General features: G+C 45.5%; 1 protein-coding gene across 1 annotated transcript in view; it reads right to left on the reverse strand.

Annotated features, from left to right (window-relative positions):
• Positions 1-23,080, reverse strand: part of LOC142880891 (partitioning defective 3 homolog) — a 230,543-nt gene that overhangs the window by 99,090 nt on the left and 108,373 nt on the right. The window contains exons 4-5 of the mRNA XM_076014870.1: positions 15,469-15,659; positions 11,864-11,995 (exon numbers count right to left, since the gene is read on the reverse strand). Coding sequence (XP_075870985.1) covers positions 11,864-11,995; positions 15,469-15,659 — 323 coding nt within the window. The remainder of the gene's footprint in view (positions 1-11,863; positions 11,996-15,468; positions 15,660-23,080) is intronic.

Raw genomic sequence — 23,080 nt, forward strand, 5'->3', positions numbered from 1 at the left:
AGTAAATTTCTAAAGGCCCCTCTGAACTTTTGAGCGACCGCGAATGTGTAATACATTGATGTATCACCCGAGCATCATTCTTGCCTCATTTTTCAGAGGTGAAGGGATTAAATCTGCCCATGATATCAAATTCATATCATAAAAAATAATCCTAATCTGTTATCTTTTGTATGATATGTACATAACCAATCAACATCATTCACTAAGAAGCAAAAAACTAAACAAAATACCCCAAATAAGCTCCAATTTTGTGTTTTTTGTATTACTTTTAACAACAGGTTGAACCTTTCATTGTGGATTTATTTTTTTTTTATATTTTTTTGCAATTCCATGATTGTACAAGTAGCGCCCTGATTTGCAGCTCAAACGGAAGGTCTCCTCTGGAGAGCCGGCCGTCTAAACGTTTCATTTCGTAACGTTCAAAAGGAAAATGTGACATTCGCTGCCGACTGTGCTGTCGGTGAGTCTTGTGCGTTATCTGGCTGCCATGGCGACGGAAACGGGACTGATTGCCCCCCCCCCCTGTTCCTCCTTCTCGCCCGTTTTTATCTTTAAAAGGCTTTTCATTTCTCCATTTCCTTCGCCTCGCCGTGACTCTCAGCAGCCCCGACGCAAATGAAAGGGGTCTCCCCCCCCGCCGCATGTTCCCGAACCCCTCCTCCCCCCCCCTCCCCCCCCCGTGATGGGGCTGTTGACTGTCAGCCGGGGGCCTTATTACATTCCTGAAGCGACGTAGAAAAAAGCACTGACCCCTCTTATACAATGCCACAAAAACCAGTGAGAAAAGAATATTGATAATGGGTGGCATTGTGTGCCAGTGGGGATGGCTTAGCATTTCTGCAGAGAGATGGGTGGCAAAAGCATAGCGAGGGGAGGAGCGGAGAGGCTGAGGGTGCGAATGTTCTTCCACTCATCATGGACATTTTTGTTTTGTACCTATTTTTGTTTAGTTCTCGTACTTTTGAGGCCTCGCTTTGACCTTGTTTGGCGTTCCTAATACTGAACTCTCCCATCGGCTCTCGCGCGAGGCCTTCTGGGACCGGCGAACTGATTTGACTGAAAATGTAGGACGACGATCATGAAATAATCGGCCGCGCCAAACGGTTTTCATGGCTCTCCTCCCGGCTTTGTTCTCCGCTGCCCCGTCGCCGCTTCTGTTGGCTCCACGCTGGCAGGCCCCTCATTTTATTCCCTCAAGTCATTATTGTCTCCGGCTAAGGTGCCAATGCTCCCTGTGATTTGCGGGTAATGAGCTGGCACCCCCTCCCCCAGCGCCCCCCGCCCGCGTTCAATTATTCTCATTGAGAAAGTGATTTCTCACTCCGCGGACCAAATCGGGGAGACGGCTAAAGCGTGAACCCTAATCAAAAATTAACACGTCCACGACCGGCGGTGCGGAAAAAAAGGGGACGGCCGCCCCCGATACTGCCGGGCTTGGTGTTCCGATGTGGAGTGGACAGGAGGACAGGAGGACAGGAGGACAGGAGGACATTCCCGGCCAATCGCCTCGCGAGACTCGTGGAACTCCCGGAACCTGGCCGCGCTTGCATCATTCGGCTGCTCAACGGCGAGGTGTGTGCTTGACAAGCAGACTTGGCTTGCAAGAGAAGTCAACTGACGACGGCGCGAAAGAGAACGAGTGGACAGGCGAGCTCCTGCGCTCCTTATGACTCATGTAATGCAATTTTAAAATCACGCATTTTCTTACGCAATCTGTGTCTAAACTATGCTTTCATTCTTTCTCTTGCAAAACTTGTGGTGATGAGGTGGAGATGACCATGTTTTTGTTTTTCGTTGGGTTTTCACTTACAAAAGGAACGGGAGTTTCTTTTGGCGGTTATAACAAAGAAATTACATAACCTAACTCCTCGAAATGCATCTTAAATGCAACTGTAAATCTGAAAAAAGGACAAAGACGTGGAGAAAAAAAATTTGTAATTCACCAACAGCCCCCTTGAAGACAAAAAACATTCAAGCCTGACTATGAAGTGTCACTTCACCCAAAAAATATGAGCACTCCTAAGTGCATTGCATGTTAAACATTTTCAAACGAGCATTTCCAGCGTGGTCCGGAAAAAAACAAAAAAGGTCTTCCACTTCAACCCCCTGCATGAGATAACGGGGAGACAGGATTTGCTTTTCTTCCTATTACGCCGAAAGAGCAAAGAAAATGAAGGAGGGGGACGCGGAAAGGGAGCAAACGCCGCTTTCGACTCGGTAAATCAGTAAGGAAAGCAAAGTGGCATGACGCTCTGTCATGGAATGACAATCAAATGTGTATTTTTCTCTCCTTTGCCAAGAGTGGATTTATAAATGCAGATTCCAGAAGCATCCTGTGCTTACACTCCCCTGTCCCCCCCCCCCCCCCCCCCCCACGCTGCTCTGCCGCCGTCCTTGGGAGCTACATTTGTCTGCCGCGTTACGTGCCGGGGATTAAGTCGCGAAAGTTGCTCGGAATTGTCAAGCGCTTATTTCGATCATTCTCATTCTCCGTCTGTCCCCGCGAGTCTATGTTGTGCCAGTGAAGGTGAGAGCGGGGGAGGCGCGCTGAATGCTTAAGGAGCCGGGGCGGGAAAAAGCTAGCTTGCGCCTAGCTTTTTTTTTTGTTTTTCTTACCGCAGATCATCGTATACATCCGGTGGTTAAGACGCATTAAGAATAGATTGGTGGAGGGAAAGAAAAAAATGAAACGGAGCCACAAAAAAAAAACAAAAAAAAAAAAACCCACTCAAAAGCAAGCAGTAGCACTTTCAGTTGCAGTTTAAGCAAAAAATAACTGATGGCACTGGGTTCTGAGGCAACCACTCACTCAGTAAGCACTTCAGAAAAAAAAGGTAGTAAGGATGTATCAAAGGGTGTTTTTTGGGGGAAATTATTTGGACCTTTTTTTTTAATGTTCTCCCAAACTGACTTACACAGTGTGCAATTTTCCATTGCGTCAAAGCAGTTTATTTATTTATTTTACTCGGAAGAGCTTGGTGTTTTCCCTCCCCCCACCGCATTTGAGATACTGCGAAAGCATCAGCGAAACAGCGCTGAGAGGAAAGCGCTCGGACATTAAAGGTTACGTGTGTAGTGTGTGGAGATTCTGATGAAGAATCAGCGACGTAAAGTGGTTATAATTGTTATTATTATTTTTAGATTTCAGGACTCTTTCTCATGTCCCGTTTGGGACCCCGTGCCCTCCCTCTCCCGAAGTTGCCAGTGAACTACTGTGGCCTGCGCACCCAAACCTGGATACTTCGTCCACCTTCTTCGCCGTTGGTTTGTTCGAAGAGCGTTCACCCTGAATACCAAAAATGCTGTCAGGCAGCTGGATTGTCCACACCAGGCTTCCTTAGAAATATGATGGCGCAAGATGGCAGCTAACTGGGAGCAAGATCCTTTGCTCTATGGATATTCAAAAATATATGAGAACAGGGGTAGGAAAATCAAATTAGTTAAATTGTATTGTGAGTTTACACTTATTAGTTTATTTATGGGCAGTATGTTAAGTTTTTACGAAGATAAAAATCATCAATCCAGTCAAATATTACACACTGGACCGTTGGAATGCAACACCAGCTCACCGACAGCTTGCTACTATAATTTACAACACAATTTACCTCAGACAAACTTCCAGCCTCCATGTGCTCCCTACAATTGGTCCTCCTCTTCCTCCGAGAAAAGAAGGCAAAAGCTCCTCATATTGTCCCAATGACAACGATGATATGATATAACTTTCATTGTGTAAGGAGGAAAAAAACTCCCTCTATCTTTTTGGCACAAAACAAATCGTCCACAAATACACTTTTTGTTTTGTTTAATCGTGATGTGCGTAATGGCCTTTGACAGAAACTGGGTAGCTTTACCGAACATCTCTCGTATTATCTGTGTACATTGGTGGGGTTTATGTATTAAAAAAAAAAAATCAAAAGACCATAATTTGGTATTTTGGATTGAATTTGACAAGGCAAAGTGGCAAACTCACTCTGAATCCACTCAGCAATGTTTGTCCATCACCGAGCACTTCAAGAACAAAGGTTCAAGCTGATCAAGCCCACTTGAAGGTTAATGAGGAGGTGACCGGTGCTAAATGAGGCTTTAAAAAAGGAAGTGGGGGAAGAAGCAGTGCCAGCCGCGAGAAGGCGACGGTCAAAAACACAAACCCTTTCTATTCTGTCAGGGGTCGTGACGGTGCGGGTGAGGGTTCATTGGTGGCGTCTAATTAAGATAGGAGAGGCCACTGCGGCGCTAAAGGGCTCCACTGTTTCCCATCAGGCCCGGGTCCTGGACTGCAGTGTCTCTGGTGAGCAGTCATTACGCAGCACTCACACACAGAAGGATAAAGGCTCCAGTGTGTAATGAGCAGCCTGTGTGAGACTGTGTGATTTTATTTAATGAACTGATTCTGCCTTTTCTGAAGGCAACAACTCATTGGAAACGGGGAGTTGTTAAAGAAACTTTCCCTGCACCTTGATGATTTTTCCCATTTTTTCCCGTAATGACGAACATGGCCTTGTCTAAAAAGCTTGTTTTATTATTATTATTTTTTTTTAAATCAAAAAAATCTAATTGATGTATGCTTTTTGAAATAAATTACTTGAGCCGTAATTCCTTGAAAAATGTACAAACTGCGCAGATCAAAACAAATGTTTCAAACAGAAACATTGAAATAATTTCCCCCGCCCCCATAACCTTGCATATTAGTCTCACACATCCACCGGGTGAAGAGTAAAGTGTTGTCAAGGGAAAACTCAGGAGGTGATTCTGACGAAACTCGTATCTCTTACAAGCAGAAAGAGCTATCAAGGTTGCTATACGTGTCCTACTAATGCAAATGGTGCACATAGTGCAGCGTCATTGCTGTTAATGTTTTATATATATATGATAAACACATACCAGCATATCCAACATAGCACATTAACATGGTTTACATAGTCTAACCACGCTTCTTTTCTTCTGCATCTTGTTTTCTTTCCGTCTTTCCTTCTTTCTTTTACTAAACTCATTTTGAGGGTTTTGAAGGCCTCTCTCAACAACTCCAATGTTGTATCAACACTGAAATGTCGTAACAGGATGTTAGCTTGTCAGTCACACCGTCTATGTGCTTTGTGGGAGGTGCAAAATATGGCCCCTGCTCGATGTGATGTAGTTTAAACCTTTATTTTCAGACAATCGTAAACCTTTCCTACTCTAGCCACTAGCCGCTACATGAGAGCGACGGCTAACCGAGAAGCTCCAGCTGTTAAGGTTTTTCGCGAAACTGTATTAATAAACCTTATTCGTGTTTTAGCTTCTCTGCGTTCTCGCATTTTCTGCCACTGATGATGATGATGATAATATCCTGAACATAACTCTGACATCACTCTAAATTACATTCATTTAAATAGGACGTGAAAGAGATATTTTGTTCATTTTCAATTGACATTAAAGCACGCGTTTCCTACATATCCCATGATATGTTATTTTCTTCCATGAGCTGGATCACCAGAACACTCCATCCATCTGCTCCGGCTTTGGCCCCTCGGCTAATAGGCGTCGATTCAAATGCATTTGTAGCCTACACAAGGGGGTTCTGGCTGACACTGAGGCCCAGTGTGCGTTTCTCAGAGAATTATGAGACAAATCCTGGATAAGTGCGAGTTTCCCTGGACAGACACAGGACGCCACAATGGGACTGACTGCACTCCTCCGGTATGTGCGTTGGTGTTTGTCCCCTCGCACAACAAAACCCCGGACCCGCTCTTCATCAAACAACCCCGGGCCAGATTTATTTGAAGGGAGTATGCAGACGAAACGCTGCATCCAAAGGACGGGGCGGAGAGCTCCACGGTTCCTGAATAATTCAGGCAGAAGCAGCGGCGTCTGACAAAAAAAAAAAAAAAAAGAGTCCGTGTGAGTTTGGCAAGGGTTTGTGTTTTCTCTCGGCGCTCGGCGGCTCTTGCATCGCCCACAGCTCGCCTCGGGGGCCCACGCAGCGCTCGAACCCGAGCGACGAGCCGTCTGTTGAGTATCGAGTTTCGTGGCCAACGTTTGTGCAGGAGCCATTCACCGAAAACCGTCACTGTGAGTAACCGAAGTGTTTAATTTCCACCCATCCACTTCGCTCATTATTCAATCTCCGGTCCATTCTGAGGGAATATTTCAAGGCTAGAGCCACGGAACGGCAAACCTTGCTGCTTTCAGATTCATCTTTCCAGTCGGCGAGAGCAAGGCCAGACACGTCTGCTGCGACAGGTAGGTTTATTTGTTCCCAAAGAAAGATTTGAAAGGAGCTGCTAGCTTGTGAACAACAGTGAATGGGGGTTGGCGGACTTTTGGTAAAGGTGTGGACAGTGACATACAACCAACTCTCACTTAACTGGCAGCCTAACAATCATCTGATTGACTCCTTTTAATTGTGACAGATTACAGCCCCCCCCAAAAAAAGCCAAAAATATTTTTGTACATGTTTGCCACTAATCATCATTGTACCATTGGCACCAAGTCAGGCTAAATTGGCCAGATCAGTCTGATAATATGACTACTTTGTAAAAGTACTATAGACTAAATCAGCCATGGGCAACCCACGGCCCGGGGGGCCCGCCAAAAATGAGGAAATGACATTAATATTAAGTAGCTCAATAGCTGCATTTTGTCCATTTTTCAATGTTTTCAGAGTGATTTCAATAAAGAGCTAAACACCTTGGCGCTTAAAAGACACAGATTTTGTTCCAACGTTGCTTTTGTTCATTTTCAATTGACATTAAAGCACATGTCTTCTACATATCCCATGATACATATTTTTCTTCTATGAGGCGGGTCACCGAAACACTCCATCCATCTGCTGCTGCTCCGGCCCCCTCTGTCAAATTTCAGAACCCACTGTGGCCTCACCAGTCAAAATAGTTTGCCCATCCCGGGTCTAAATGTTTCAATGTCTGATCTGCTCTTTGGTTTGCGCAAAAAAACAAATATTTTTCCCGAGCATTTTTGACCCCATCTTACCCTGGACAGACTTTTGGGACACATCCCATCGGCTTTACCGGGTTAACAGATCCAATCGGTGGCTCAATCATCCTAGACAGCGACTCAGTGGGACCCCAACCCCCAGGTCTGCCCCAGCGGAGCTGCTCAGTTGTGGACAATAATCACGGATGCCCTGCCAGGTACTTGCCTTGACTTTCCTTTCGGTAGGAACGACTCAGTGTGTTTTTTTTTTTTGGTTTTTTTTAAAGGGTGGCCCGGCTTCTGCGCAGATGAATGAAAAGAAACAGTTTGTCAATGAATCAGTTCTCAGATCTACCAAATCTGTGTTTGTTTGGTGTTGAAATCTTTGATGTGAGAACAGAGACGGAGAGGAGTGAGCGTTCACGCTGCTCTTTGCACTCCTCCCAGAGGGGGGCCTGAAGTTTGAACGGACTCATCTCGTCTCGGCTTGATGATTCAGGCCGGGCATCTCGCCATACTTTCTTCTTCTGCTGCTTTTTTCCTTTTTTGCTTGCTTTTTTGCTTTTGCTTGCTCCCCTTTAAAATGTGCCAGAAAAAGGCGCCTCATTTGGGCAACAAAGAGACAGAAGCACTCGCGACAGTTGGAGGCTTGATCAAAGATGTTTGATCAGAGCCGCCTCCACTCCAAAAATGCTGAGTGTGTGTGTTTGTGTGTGTGTAAGAGTGTTGTGATTTTGTTATGTAACACATTGGGTTTTCCCCTTCTGTTTTTTTTTTTTTTTTTAAATCTCCTCTGCTTTTAACGAAAAAGAAATAACAAAACAAGTGCGCTACCAAATTTCAAACTACATTTTATTACGGCATCGTTTGTGCTAAAAAAAAAGAATAAAATATGTCTTTAGACTAAAATCATCTTCATGAAAGACACTTTGAGTGATTGACAGCTGGTGTTTCGGCTCTGGCAACATTTTAATAACCTACGGCTCTGGTGCTTCATCAAATACTAAATAAGATCACTAAAACTGGTAAACAGGTATTGGAGAAGAGCCGAATACGCGTCTGTATGCTTAATAGTCTAATGCTGAGCGGGGGGAAAACCATTAGCATTCACCAGTGGGATAATAGCCCAGCATTAATGTCAGCTGTTTATGGAAGGGATAACTCATAAAGCCCGCAGTGTACGGAGAGCTGGGGCAGGTGTCTATTTCTCCAGGGTCTGAAGACTCGGAACCCTGTGACACTCGAGCGCATTTATCAGCTGCCGAGATAAACACAACGCTGGCAGACGGGTACAGAGGGGAAAAAAGACGGATGAGCCAGACGGCCATGTGATTTCTGAATAAGCTAAACTGCACAATAAAGTTAAGGGGTGGAAAAAAGTCTTTATATTTATTTAATTTTTCCTTTCTATTATATAAAGCAATCACCAAAGTGATACCAAGCGTCCCATCATCAGGGATTTAAATATAGTACCCCGGCTGTGAGCTATGACCGAGAGTTGCCATACAATCAGAATAGCAAGCTGAGATAAAGTACTTCCTGCAGCAGAGCCGATCAAAAACAGTCTTTCAGCCAATGTTTTACATTGGTTATGCTGCTCCGAGGCTGGTTGCATGCTTGATCCAACACATGAAACTGACAGCAGTTTTCCTCACCTGCCCTGGAAAAGGATTCCAGAAGTTGGAAAATCCACCAGGAAATATCCAGGGGCGCGTTCAGACTGTGAGCCAAAATATGATTTTTTTTTTTATTAAGCCAATCCAGATTGAAATCGGATGGCTCTTTCGTAGTCCGAACGGTCACGAATCCCATCGAATCCGCATTTTTGCAAGACGGATTGAAGACGGAGGTGGTTTCAAATCGCATTTGGACAGATGTGTCTCAGCGTGAACAGCTCCAAACACACTGATCAGTTTGGACCGTCCGTGATGTCACTCTACGCCACGCAAGACCCAATGCACAAAGACCAGAGGGCGCCGTGGAGGTGCGGAGCTGTAATGTAATGGAGCGGAAAGAAGCTGTAAAAAACAGCAGTCCCTGGACAGGGGAGGAAACTCATTGGCTTATCAGTCTGTGGGGAGATGGCTCCTTTCAAGCCAAGCTCCAGGGCACGTATTGCAACAAGTGCCACTGTTGCAATTATATGACGTCGTTGCTACAGCAACCTGCCAGATGGGTCAATAACGTGGCCTAGTCTGAACAGAGCCAGATCCCATTTGGACACTTGCTAAAAAACAGTGTGGACAGTCGGCCCTGAGTCCGATTCGCCTGCAGTCTGAACGCAGCCTAGAAAACGCCGGAAGAAACGAAAAACCCAAATTGTTGGCGGATTCGGAACATGTCCGCGACTGGCATGCCAATCGAGTCGTACCTGCGTTCTGTTTTTTTTTTTGTTTTTTTTCAAATGCAACATCAGCTCATAATTAACTGATCTTTTGTACCTCCTGCCGTTCAGGATCAAAGGGCTTCGGCTCGCGCCGGGGCTCTTTGGTATTGCGAGCGCACACTTCAGCGCCATTCACTTGACCTGACTTGCGCATCTCTAATTCATCAGCTGCAGGGTTGGCCGGGGCCTGTTTAAATATAGATGGCGAGGAGAAGCATGTCGGCCGTGCCAAACACGGCCGCTTTGCCTACAACAGACATGACGGGCGTGGATGCCATGTCGGGAGAGTGAGTGCTAGCTAAACTTTAAAAAAAAAACTGCAAAAACACCCACACATACACGCATATAAAAAAACCCTGGGCGTGCGATGACATGAGAGTGAAGCTCAGTTAGTTGGACAGTTACTTCATTTCCGCTTCTATTTTTAAGTGGAAATGTGGGACCGCAAAGCACAGCGCGCGGGTAAACGCGTTACAAACAAACAGCTGCTAATTAGCATGATTTCACTCGCACCTGCGAGCGTGCGCAACCAACAATCATTATCGCAGCCTTTAGCCTCGATCACAATTCCGTTTAATTAATCCACGCCGCATATTTTTTCGCCCTGCAGCGGCATCGGAGCAACACACCGCTGCAGAGAGAGAGAGAGAGAGAGAGAGAGAGAGAGAGAGAGAGAAAAACGCGCGGGACGTCTCAAACGATTCGGCGTGTGGGAAGGAAAACGACAGCAGCCGGCGCAAACGTTGAAATTCAAAGACGGAGACGAACCGGGAAGGAGCGTCACGGCAAAAAAAAAAAAAAAAAAAAAAAACTCCGGCAGTGTCGCCTGTAATGAGAAGATTTGCGTTTGACGAATCGACTTAAGTCGCGCCGTTGCCAGATTACAGCGGCTCAGCTCGGGCCAAGAATTAGTTCGACGTGCGGCGGGTCCTTAAAAAAATCTCGAGTGTGAATGGCGGCTCGTGCGACGAGCGCTCTGAGGTAATAGTCTTCGAATTTTAGGAGATTCTAATTTGACTGCAAACTTTGGAAACCGTGCGTCTGAGACTGCTGGGGGATTTAAATAAAACTTATTGGGAGAAAATGGCATTGTTTTACATTCAGCCTCAGCCAGAAGTATTCAAACCTTACTTAGCTTGGTTGCATAGAAAGTGACTTTGGAATGCTGATATTTTCAGCAAAAGGCCGTGAAGAAAAGCACCATTTATTATCATGGTCTATTACTTTTTTGTATATATATAAATTTAACATTTTGAATGGAATTTTGAATTTAGTGATGGTCTATGCTAAGGTTGTTTTTTTTTTGTTTTTTTTTACATGTTATGTGGTATAAACATCTCTCCCTGACAGACCCGACTTGGTTCCCTTGCTGTTGTTGTTTGTTTATTCCGAGCGATGCTTTCTCAGAGACACAGCAGCCAGGAGAAACCTTGGCAGGGCTCTAACAAAGCTAAACCCACAATTGAATAAGGCTGCAAAGAGGCAGGCCAAATATTTTTTCTCAGTTTTTTGACTTTCTTTTGTAAAACCTCTTCTTTTTCCAGTCGCTTTTCTCGCCCTTTTCTCATATTTGATATTTCCGCACCTGTTTGAAGGGGGAAGTCAACAAATTCCAGTGTTTGGTTGAAAGCGCCGACTGAGGCTAACGCCCGCAGACAAACTGGGAGGAATCCTCCTCGCGGTGAGCGCGGCACATCTCAAGGTCACCTCTGCTCCCTCTCGCAGAGAGCCTCTTGTCACTTTTAATAACTTTGAAATAAGAGATGAGCTTTTTTCCCCCCTCCTTCTTCTTCTTCTCTGACAGGTTGAGTCGGCGAGGGACCTGTCACAAAGTGGCGAGGAGGTGTGAAGGCTGAGGTGGGAACTGAAACTTCTTATTGAATGTGCTGACGGTTACGACAGACATATGAAGTCTGGTGTCAGGTTATTTCTGGCTGTAATCACCACTCTATCAACGGTGAGCGGCAACTGTATCTCTAGCCGAGCCGTACGGCGCCGGCGAACTACGTGACCTGTTCCGACCGCAGATGGTACTGTGAGAGGTCCAGCATGTAATGATTGGAGATGTTGAAGAAGCAACAGCGGCATCAAGTGGTTACATGTCAGATTGCAGTCCTCTCCTCCTACCTCTCTAAAGCTTGCCAGTGAACTGCAGTGGCCTGCGAACACAAACCTGGATACCTCGTCCACCTTCTTCTTCGTTGGGTTATTTGAAGATGTGAGCGTTCACGCTACATAGGAAACGCGGAGTCAGGCTATAATCTGAGAATCTGGAGGTATTTTTGCATTAAAAGAACAAATAAATGGCACTGAGCGTCTATTTTGTTGCTATACTCGCCCTGTTTGCAAAAATACACAAAACAAAATATGTAAAGTCTCTTCAGAAATTCAACCTTTGATGACAAGTTATCATCAAAACTTGACCTAAAGTAGTCTGTTGGAGCAAAAGGTCTACCAAGAACACATCCCTGGTGATGAAGCCCACCATAGGTAGTTTCAGGAATGCAGCTGTGACCACATGCACAGAACTGAAAGGCAATAAAATTCCAGTGGGGCACCCATTACCTGCCGGTCGAGCCATCGATCCACCATCGGATGGTTGGCGCTGAGGGACGAGCGGGTCATCTCCCTCTGGAACTGAGTGGTCCAGCCACTCGCGTCACGAGGAAGACTGCGGTAGATGTGGGCTCCTCGACCCTGCAGAGTTTAACCAGACATGGGAAGAAGAGCTGCTGCATGACTGCTGGATGAAAGTCACATTTTGGCTTTTACACATGTTTTGGTTGTGGTTTCTGCAAATCACCAACGGCTACTCGGGGATCTTTTACATTTCAGATTGAGGCGGCCTTCACTCTCTCTTCCCCTCCTGAGTTTGCCAGTGAACTACGGTGGCCTGCGCACACAAACCGGGATACCTCGTCCACCTTCGTTTTTGTTGGTTTAGTTGAGGAAGCCAGTGTTCATCCTAAATACGAAACACGCTATCAGGTGACCTGGATTGTCCCCACTAGGCTTCCTTAGAAATATGGTGTTGCAAAACGGCAGCTAACTGGGAGCAAGACCCTTGTCTATGTATATTCTTACACATGTTCTATGGGTATATATTCTTACATGTTCTATGGGTAGGAAAACCAGATTACTTTTATTGTACTGTGAGGACACACTTCTATTAATGTATTTATGGGGAGTATATTAGGCTTATACCAATATAGAAATGGGAAATTGCGCAAAATATTACACATTGGATCTTATAAGTTTGAATTGCGAAGGTGAGGATACCAGTAGCGCTCCTCAAAGTTACTGTCGATTTAGCTGTTGTTCATGGTACTTCGGCATTCATGGCCTGCACGCTTTTGTATGCATTCAATACACGCAGTCACAAAGTATGAATTGGGCTTAATAGACCCGTTGCAATGGAAATACGCCGGTTTGTCTGTAGCGCGCCGTGATGTTTTGTTCATCCGCATCGCTTGTCAATGCTTTGCCGTCATCCGCGAACCCTTTCCAGCACAGCTGAGATTCGAGCGGCTAATGAGAGGTCTCTTTGATAAGACAGCAACAGCTGAGTTCTTCTGCTGCACTAAAAGCACCTTGGGGAAAAAGAAAAAGAAAAAAAATTCTGCCAAGGTAACACCACACCAGCCTATTTGGTGGCACAACAGCCGGGAAGAAAAAGAGAGGGCGAGCAAACACAGCGATGCTTGCCTCGCGCGTTGCAGGAGCTGTTTGAATATAGATGTAAAAACATTAACATTTACATAGGAGAGAAGGGATTTACACAGACAAGTGGGGGGAAAAAATGAGGAGTTAACAAGCGAGGGGCAGAAACAGAAGTCGGAATCGTTTTAATGAGACGTAACACACAAGACGAGAGAGGTGGGGGGTGGGGGGTGGGGGGGGGGGGTGGGGGTGGGGGGGAGAGAGAAAAAAAGTGTCTCGAAATGGGCGAAACGAAAAGGTTAGCGAAAGCATGAAGGAAAAGCGGACCGTCGGCAAAACATTCCAGGAGGAAAAGGTCAAGACAACTAACAAGATTCTCGTCCTCTGCTTGTTGACAAAAAGCCTTGAGTGTCTCAGCTTGGGGTGGTGGTGGTGCGGTGGTGGTGGGGGCATGGCAGGCAAGACTGCAGACAGGCCATTACGCTCTGTGGCCCCCTGCTGTGCAAGGCAGTGCGACACTCTGGACCCCCCACTGCACAAACTTTTTACAACACGGTAAAGCCAGAAGTAGTGTAGAAGTAATAGAGACGGTGAGGGAAGTGCAGAGACCTTTTTGGGGACGTGAGTTTCACGGTACGGGCCGCTGACTGACGGCTGTCAGAGAATTGGCAGAACTGAGGTTTCCCCCCTCCTGAACGTGGCGGGCAATTCTCGCGTTTGCGTAAAATAAAGCCATTCCGGGGCGAAGGCGAGACGTGGATTTACGTTCTTCAGTACATCCAGAGCTAATCACCAGCACATCTGAGAGCACTCTTCTCCCGGAGCAGCAGTTTTCATTCAGAAAAGAAGACGGAAAACCATCAAAGCGAGCGTCGACTGGGGACACTCGACATCTGCTGTTGACTACACGGCGACAACGGCAAACATTTGACAGCAGAATTGGAGCCGGAGAGGCGACGAGAACAAAGACCCCCTTTCTATTCAAATGTATTTAATGGCCCCTGCTTTAAAAAAAAAAAAAAAAAACTGGCATTCGAGCCTGAGTTTAATAGGTTTCTAGACCAGGCGCCACTGACAGGATTTGGAATTGATTTAATTAAAAAAAAAAAAAAAAAAAAAAAAAGTGACCACCACAGATGGGAAAATTTCATAAAAGTCTTTCACATTACATTAAATCAAACTATATTTGCAGAACATATATACAATGTGACACTGTCACTGGCGAGTGCACAAAATATGGAGACACACAACTCTCCACCCCTGCTACTTTTTCATTAAAAGGTCTATTTTTTTTTTGTTTGCCATTGTTTTTTTTCCCACAGAAATGCAAAGACTTGGACGATTGGTTTCCTTGGGACTGTACTTTGATTGGGAACATGCGTATTTCTCGGCAGAAGCATTCAGCGGCATGTCGCGGTATGGTAGTGTGCACCGTTCAAAAGTTTCATAGCAAGAAATAGTGCGAGATAATGCAAAATCTCAATACTGTCAAAAACTCAACAAAAAAAAAGCTATGCTACTGTCAAAAATCTGAGAATCTGAGAAATCTGAGAAATTTCTTTCGGTCTACCATTTGCCTGAAAGTCACTGGGAGGACTGCTCTGAGGTAGCATACACTGTTCCATGACAGCATATCAATAAATAGAGTGAGAGAATGCAAAATCTCAACATGGTCAAAAATATGACCTGAGACTCCAAGAAAAAAAAAAAAAAAAAAAATTTGATTTGACTTTTGAAATTTACCGGCAGGACTTTTCTGAGGTAGTATACACTGTTCCAAGAGATACAGCGAGACAATGCAAACATCTCAACATGGTCAAAATGTGGAAAAAAAGCCATGACCAAGTCAAGAACCAGTCAATGTTTTCATCATAAAATCAGAGAAAAATAATTTGGCCTCCAATTTGCCTGAAACTCACGAGGAGGACTTTTCTGAGGTGGTACACACCTTGTCCTAATGTTCATTGTACCACATTTGATATTCTTCTTACTTGAAAACCATGCAGAGGGGGAGCAAAAAAAAGGACCTGCGCTTGATAATCCGAGGCTTACAGAGTCTTAAAAAAAAAAAAAAAAAAAAAAGTGAATCCAGAGCAGAGAGGAATTTCTTTGAAAAGTGCTGCATGTCTTTGTGGAAGACAAAGGGCTGTTATCAGAGGCCACTCCACTTGAGATAAAGACTATCTGCGAGCGGGGCAGCGCAATTTTTTCTCCCCCCCCCCCATGTTTAATGCTTAGTTCTTCTTAGTTTTGTGTTACAAAGGCAAGAACGGATAACGGCGGCGGATAAAAAAAAAAAAAAAAAAAAAGCGGCGCGGGAGATAAAGAAAAGAGGGCCGCCGGAGGTTGAAAGTTTCCAAATCTCCTTCATCCGTCCATCTGTAAGACTATGTAAATACCACCGAGCAATACCGACTTTGCCTAAGAGGTGCCGTTGACCTGTCGGGGGTGGGGGGGGTGGCGGCGGCGGCGGAAAGCACTCTTACGCGACGGCCGAGCCGATGTTCTACCTTTCGCTCCAGGCTGCCGGTGCCGGTGCCGGCGCCGGGCTTCACCTTGAGGCCGTGCTTGTGGAAGCTGGAGGTGGACGACCAGGGGGACGGCTCGTTCCTGGGCTCTTCTTCCGGTCCGGCGGGGGCCTCCTGCAGGGGGAGGCCGGCCAGGGAGGGGTCGCTGCTGCGGCGCACGTGGAGAGGCATGTCTGCAGGGAAAACAGTGGGGGGATGGGGGTGTCAAATTTGCGGAAGATTAGCGAGACTTTTGGCTTAAATGCCAGTGTTTGTTCTGTCCATTGGAGGCCATTGATAGCAGATCTCGCCAGCGATGCTAACCTCGTTGTTATTATTAGAGAGGCGTAAGCGCCTTATTAAGACGCACGCGCAATTTCAAATAAGGGCGGAAAAAACCTGTTGTGGGAAAATAAAAATGAACAAAATGTGAAAATGTTGGAAAGAAAAATGATGGGGCCCTCTGGATACTCGGAGCGTTTCAACCAGATTAAAAGCAGGTTTCACAACCAAAATGACTCCAGACATTAAACATCTGGTGTTGACACACACATGCACGCAAAGACTGACACACAGACACACTCACTCAAATGCACACACACACACACACACACACACATTTAGACCCAAACAATTATTCTTTTTTTTTTTTTTTTTTTTTTTTACAAATTTATGATCATCTTTATTTTTTTTTTACTGATGTATTTATCTCTTTTTATGTATTATTACTTTCGTTAGTTAATTTCTATTCATGCTGCAATGTTTGTTGCCAGTTGCCCTCTCTGCACCTCTCCATCTCTCTTTCAGGTCCCCCCCCCTCCCATTCTCCCTTTCAGTCCGGTGTTGGCCAGGATATTATCAATACAATACAATGAAACCGCTCCACAGGTGAACCGACCTGTGTGACTCGGCCACCATAGAGACATTCAGAGCCATGTCTGCCCGTCATCGTTGGGGGTTTCGGGTTCGCCCCTCGCATTTGACCGGAGCCGCTGAGCCGATCAAACGAGGCTTGAAGAGGAAACAGATGACACAGAAAACAATCTGTTTGGGATTCTGCTGATGCCAGCGACGCAGCGCGGGGAACATATATATATATATTTATTTTTATAGGAGAGCGGCGGCGCGAATCATCTGGATTCTCCCAAAAAGGCCATATGGATTTGTTTCTGTCGCCGGGACAGTCGCGCGCGTCGCGCCCCTTAATTATGCAAATAGTTGGGCGGCCACCTGTCACCCGCCGGGCGGATCATTGCCGGCATATGCCCGTGCTAAGCTTCCATCTGACGCGACGGAGGCGCATTCTAATCGCGGCTTACGCGGCGACGCGACTCGTCAGCGCGCTAGCTAGCGACCGCGACCGGGAGTGATCACGTGACCTAACCCCTCCCACCCTTCCCGCCCTCCAAATAAAAGACGCGTTCATCCGGGCCTTTTTGTTCTCCAGCCGATTCCGGCTCTTGAGACTCTGTCAAGGTCAAGCGCTCTTGACCTCTCGCGGCTCGCGTCCCTTCTCCCATTGCTCTCTTGCACTTCCGCGTGCACTTGCTCTGATATTCTCACATCATAAAACTAACGAATAAAATTATTATTATTATTATTATTTTTTTTACTCACTTCAGGCCGACTCTGACCGTTTAATCTTGTTGTGTGTGTGTGTGTGTGTGTGTGTGTGTTTTTGTGTTGTTGTTTTTTTTACATGTCTGTGCAACGTCAAACCGGAGAAGAAAGTTTGGGATGAATTAGAAGAAGGCTAATTAATTAAGGTAATGTTCCGTACAACGGTGAAAACTTGCTGGCTGGCCAGTAGGTTGTAAAACAAAGGGAAAGATTAGTTATCAAATAATGACAATTCATTTATTTACGTGGACGAGATGACTGTATGAAAAAAAACAAAAAAAAAACACATTAAACTAATGATTTGCCTCTGCTTTTCTAACCACTCGACATTCTTAATGAGATGAACTCAATTAAAAACGCTTTGAAATGAATTTGCAGTGAACAGATTTGAAGGTGTTCCTTAATTAGCTGCACTCGACTGTGTGCGTTTCAAAAAAATGCGACAAAAACGTTGTTTTTTTTCAGCCGGACACGGCAGGGTGGGGGTGGGGGGGCATTAACTGATGCCAATCGCAAGGTTTTTGGACTGTGTAAATTTAGCATGACATGTCAGAATACCCACAACATTTGCATTGACATTATTTGGAATCTCCCATTCCAACCAATCGCAATTCTACCAGCTAATTCTTTAAAAGCGTTAAATCTGCATCCCAACCCAAACAAACAAAAAAAGGATTTCGAACAAAATCTGCGTGATTAAGCAAGTAAAACCGTTTTTACTCCCTCCACCATCCTCGTTCCTGGCGGGAGAAGCGGTAGCCGGGCAGCTACGAGGCCACTCGTTTTGTGTTTACTACTCAAATTAGATTGAGAGTTCAGTAATGGCGTTTAATGGACTTCGCCCCCTCTCGGTAACTGCGGGTTCACGTCCAGTTCAGGGCCTCTGACGACGCTCGCCTCAGACAGTAATTAATGTCAAGTATCAAACCCATCTGATAGAAATGTGGCCAGACAGGCACGACAGGGATATCAGGCAGACCGAGAGAGAAAAGAGAAGAGAAACTGAACGATACTTAAAAGCAGGGAGCTTAATGGCCGCACCGAAGTGAAGCATCTTCAGATTTCGGCCTCTCTTTAAACGCCACTCTTGTTATTTGTACTTTGTAAACTACACTCAAACAAGAAGTGACACAACATCAGCAACACATTGCCAACGGTCTCCCATGTGAAGTTCCATTGCTGCTATACTAAGGAGTGTTATGGTTAGGCCAAATTTAAGCGTCTAATAATAGCACTGAATAAAAACATGATGATCTCAGAAAATAAATGTACATATTGAATGTACATAAATGTACATATACCTCATTGTTTGACGAAATGCATTCCAAGAGTTCCAGTTTCAAGTCTCTGATCTAAAATGAATTCTGGAGGATGTACTTTCCTTCATAAGTTCATTTTAGATGTGCACGATGGCACCACTGTAGTTCACTGGCAAGCTCGGGAGAGAAGAGAAAGAGCGCTGCACTCTTAACTTGATGGTGCCGTTTCTTCTAAACATCTCCAAATATTACACACTTACCGTTTACGAAAAACATGTAAATTAGAGGATGACAACATATGAACAGGAAACCTGCCGTGCACGGCCTAGCAAATGGGAAGGTAACGGCCACATTTCAACTAAAAGCCGGTATGCATATGCCAGACATCCATAACTTGCCAACTGACAGCTGTTATGAGTGGGTGATTTTAATTTTGTTGAGTTGTATTACCACTACAACGTTCCCTCTGAGCGTAGTACCTGCAGGTGGCAAGCTTACAGAATCTAAACAAACGTTTCCACATTGCCAATCAAGACCAGCAAAAAGTGCCGTAAAACAATGAGGGGAAAAGGAGTGCGAGGAGACGGGCAGCGGCAGAGAATTGCACTGAAGACGAGCGGCGTTACGTCATGTGCGGTGTGTGTGCGCGCGCGCGCGCTGCGTCTTTAGCGAGTTATTGTTTGATTTGGCAAGACACAAGATAAAGTAAATCCCTTCAATTATTTCATCACGGCGAGAGATCAAGCTCGCGTCAAGCGCTCAGTTGCGCACGAGATACCGATGCATCAAGGGTCTTACTTTGCCATCCCCCCTTTGCAATAAACCACCGCGGTTGCGAGGCTATGCAATCATACCAGTGCCAAAATGAAAAATAAATGAATAAAAAAATATAAAGGTACATTTTGCTTTTACCACCTGGTAAAAAGCAAAAAAGCAAAGGCAATCAGATGGCTGTGGGTGGGGCTTTCCGGCCAGGATTAGTAGTCGATACCTGATTGCTCCATGGCTAGCATAGCTATTTTTTTTTTTTTTTATTTTTTTTTGCAACAGCTATTGCTTGATGATGTAAAGCTATGCTAGCCATGGAGCGATCAGGTATCGACTACTAATCATGTTTTTTTCATTTGTCTTTTACAATGTCAAAAGGGAAAAGACAAAGACAAAATGTACCTTTATATTTCTTTACTTTATTTATTTATTCATTTATTTTCAATTTTGGCACTCCTGTGATTCCATACGCGCTGGCTAATCACGCGCACGTCCGACTAATCGGACGCGGCTGCCACCTGGGTGCCCATTTAGCAGGACGTGCGCCTTACTTTTTTTTTTTTTTTCAATAAAATGCTGATTCATCACCGGTGAAAATCCTCGGAGGACAAGAGAGTCATTTAGGGGCGAGCGTGTGTTTGTTTGTATACTTTACAGAAGGTCGCAGTATAAAGATCCCCTCCCACCAGCCCCGCTCTCCCCAACCAATTTTCCTCTACTTAATTTGCGATGGGATTATCCGGGGCATCGGCGGGTTTGCTCAGTCCCACATTTAATAACCAGCGGCGGCCACTTCAGACTGGGGGCGGCCATCGATCCGAGCCGAGCCGCGGAGGGTAGAATAGCGACGGTGGGGGTTGGCTAATAAGACGGAGGCCTAATCCAGACCCAGTAATGAAGGATTTCGGCCGGGTCACGAGGGGTCCCGGAGATGTACATGCGCCACAATTCACCACGGGGGAAAGGTCAGACCCTCCAGGGTCTATTACCTCTTATTGCTTTGTCTTTTATTTATCTTTGCACTCCCGCCTTATTTGGTGGGGGAATGAATTAGCTTGAACAAACCGCTGCGGACGAGGGTATTGCCTCGTGTTCACCGCACGGCAGCCAAGGACAATATTATATAAAAAAAAAAAAAAAAAAAAAAAACATTTAAAGGAATTAAAGGTCCCTCTATTGTGATTATCTCAACCAATATTTGCTCATAATGATCCACGTCTCAGTCCAACTAGTACTACTCCACAGAAATAGGGAGCGTTCATCCTTTGTTCCTTTTGCTAGCTTGTCTTTTCGGTGAAGCGCGCGCCTTCTCCTTCACACGCCTTTCTGGAAATCCGCCCAGTCGTGGTGTCAAAAAGCGCAACCGTGTCCCCTTCCAAGACATGCGGAGGGTGGAACAAAGCAACAGTTAAAGACTCAAACGCTTCTAAGAGGGCGAAGACTTCGGGAAGAGGCTCTTTCGCTGCCGTGAAGTCGAGCAGAGCGTCTCTTGTGGAGCCCACTTTGGATAACGTCGCGTCTCGAGTAAAAAAATTAAATAAATTACAGCCGACTGTTATCTTTGATGAGTTGCCGCAATCACTGCGAGTGTGTGTTTGAGGAGGACGCCCACTCAGACAACTTTTAGAGGTCTCGGAGATTTACACTTTCTTTCCCCCTTCCCTGTTTTGGCGTGTTTGTGGAGGCGCAGCTCACTCTAATAATAATAATAATAATAAAAAAAAAAAAGGACAACCTCCACTCTGTGCTGATGTGAAGTGCTTAACATAGACATTAAACTGCCAGCTGTTAAAAGTGGGATGAATGAGATAAGGCCCGTGGAGTGCAGAGGAGGAGGATTTTTTTATTAGCCGTCTGACTGGGACACGTCGACACCACGGACAATTTCTGGCGTAAAAATGTCAACCCCCCCCCCCCCCCCCCCCCTTTTCAACTGAATGACTTGCATGAGAAAACAAACACACGCCAGTAAAACATGATGAGTGTGTCTCTGGGTGGACGTAAAGAGCGCCGAGCTGCAGCGAATCTGGGTAGGGGGGAGTGGCCCTTCCTCCTGACTGGCAGCCAACTCAAGGTGGATATCGATCACCCCCCCCCCCCAAAAAAAAAACTTGTGAGATCGCCAAAGAAAAAAATTGTTGGGATCATACGAAAGAGGATAAGGGCCACAAGAAGAGAAAAATAATTATTACAGGAAGGAGATTTTTTATTGAAGGGGGGGGTTTATGGCAATAGTTTTTAAATTAGGTGTAAGTGAGGTATCGGCGCCCTCTGTGACATCACAAAAAGCTCGGTTTTAGTCCATTTCTGTCGTCGAGCACTTTCAAGGTCACGAAATAAACGGCGGCGGTCTGAAGGTCGTCGGCGACATAATATTATGCATTCTGCGGGTGAATTCTTTTTCCCAATGTGCGGTCGGGCGGAGCACACGAGATGAGAGAGGGTCTGCGCTAGCATTTAAATACAAATGTGTTGAGTTGGAGTGCGGCCGTTGTGTGCAGAGCGGAGCGGAGATGAAGGCAGCGGACCTGTTTCTTATCTTCTCCCCCTCCCCCCCTGCCCCCCCACCCCCTCCATCCCATGCGAACTACCGGCTCCGCCGTGCTCCCAGTCCCGGCTTTCACACGGTAGAACAGATTTAAATATAAATGCCCGGCGACCGTCACTTTGTGAAACGTCTAAAAGCTATCTTCTCTTTTTTTTCTTCCCCCCCCCCCTTCTTATTCCTGGGCTACTTTGAATGCATAAAGCCTGGGCCAGTTCAATGTCTGAATTAATTATGGCACTGAGCCATTTTAAGGCACCTCTCTGACCACTAAATACATATTGATGTCCCCTGTGTGTGTGTGGTGGATGGGGGGGGGGGGGGGGGGGGGGTTGGGATGGGGCTGGGGGGCAGCAGCGCTGAACTTCTCCCTGACCCTGACCAGGCTACGCTAGCGCCGGGTTGGTGGGAACCAGTAGCATGGAAAAGGAGATGAAATATAAATGACCCAGAAGCAGGGCTGTGGTCAAGCCTAAGGCCAGCGGAGGGGGAGGGGGCGGGGGGGGGGGTCGCAAACGCCACTTTGCGCGCTTCTGTGAGACGTTTTGGCCGAGGCAGAAGCAACAAAAAAATAAATAAAATACATAAAAAATGAAATAAATAAAAATTTAACAGCAGCTGTTTAACTTTATGAAGAAAAACACATTAATAGGATGGAGCTGAATCACAAAATAATCATTTTAACGCCAAATCGGAGATTTGGCTTTTCCAAATCGCTTCAGTGCATATCTATACTCATTATTATAATAATACAATGATAGCTGTGTTTGAACTTCATATATATATATACATATATATATATGTATATGAATGTGTGTGTATGTATAAGATTAAGCATGTTATCGGTATGTGTACATTATTTGTTTATTCCTACTAAAATTGACATTATATTATTATATAACAATAACAACATAGTAATACTTTATCTATATGCATATGACACATAAACATAACTCATTGTCACAAGAACTGTCATCTCGTCTTACGTTCATATCAAAACAACGGCCAATAAGAACAATCTGAATTTCAACAACGGCACTGAACGGCACTCTGTCACTATTGGACTCTTTCACTTCCACCATTCCTTCTCATTGTCTTTTAGACACAATATTTCCTTTGCCGGCGTCCCATTACGGAGCCCCGAGTCAAACACCTGGGCAGCCAGTTGCCTTCCCAGGTGGGTGCTGCTGCTGCTGCTGCTGCTGAGTCAAGTGCGTCTTCCATTTGAATTCACACAAAGTGCAAGTGGCAATTTTTTTCCTCTCCTGACGGCGAGACAAAACGTCCATTTGACCGGAGAGGTGGAGGAAGAGGCGACAGAGCAATCTTTTTTTTTTTTTTTTTTTTTTTTCTGGTCCTCGGGATGGAGGAGCAGGCACTTGGACGCCGACGGGGGCTTCGGTAGATGTCTTGCGTGGTGTGT

This window comes from Nelusetta ayraudi, unplaced genomic scaffold (genome assembly GCF_046127955.1).
Source record: "Nelusetta ayraudi isolate G7.1 ecotype Tasmania unplaced genomic scaffold, CSIRO-AGI_Nayr_v1 ptg000174l, whole genome shotgun sequence".
NCBI classification, from domain to species: Eukaryota; Metazoa; Chordata; class Actinopteri; order Tetraodontiformes; family Monacanthidae; genus Nelusetta; species Nelusetta ayraudi.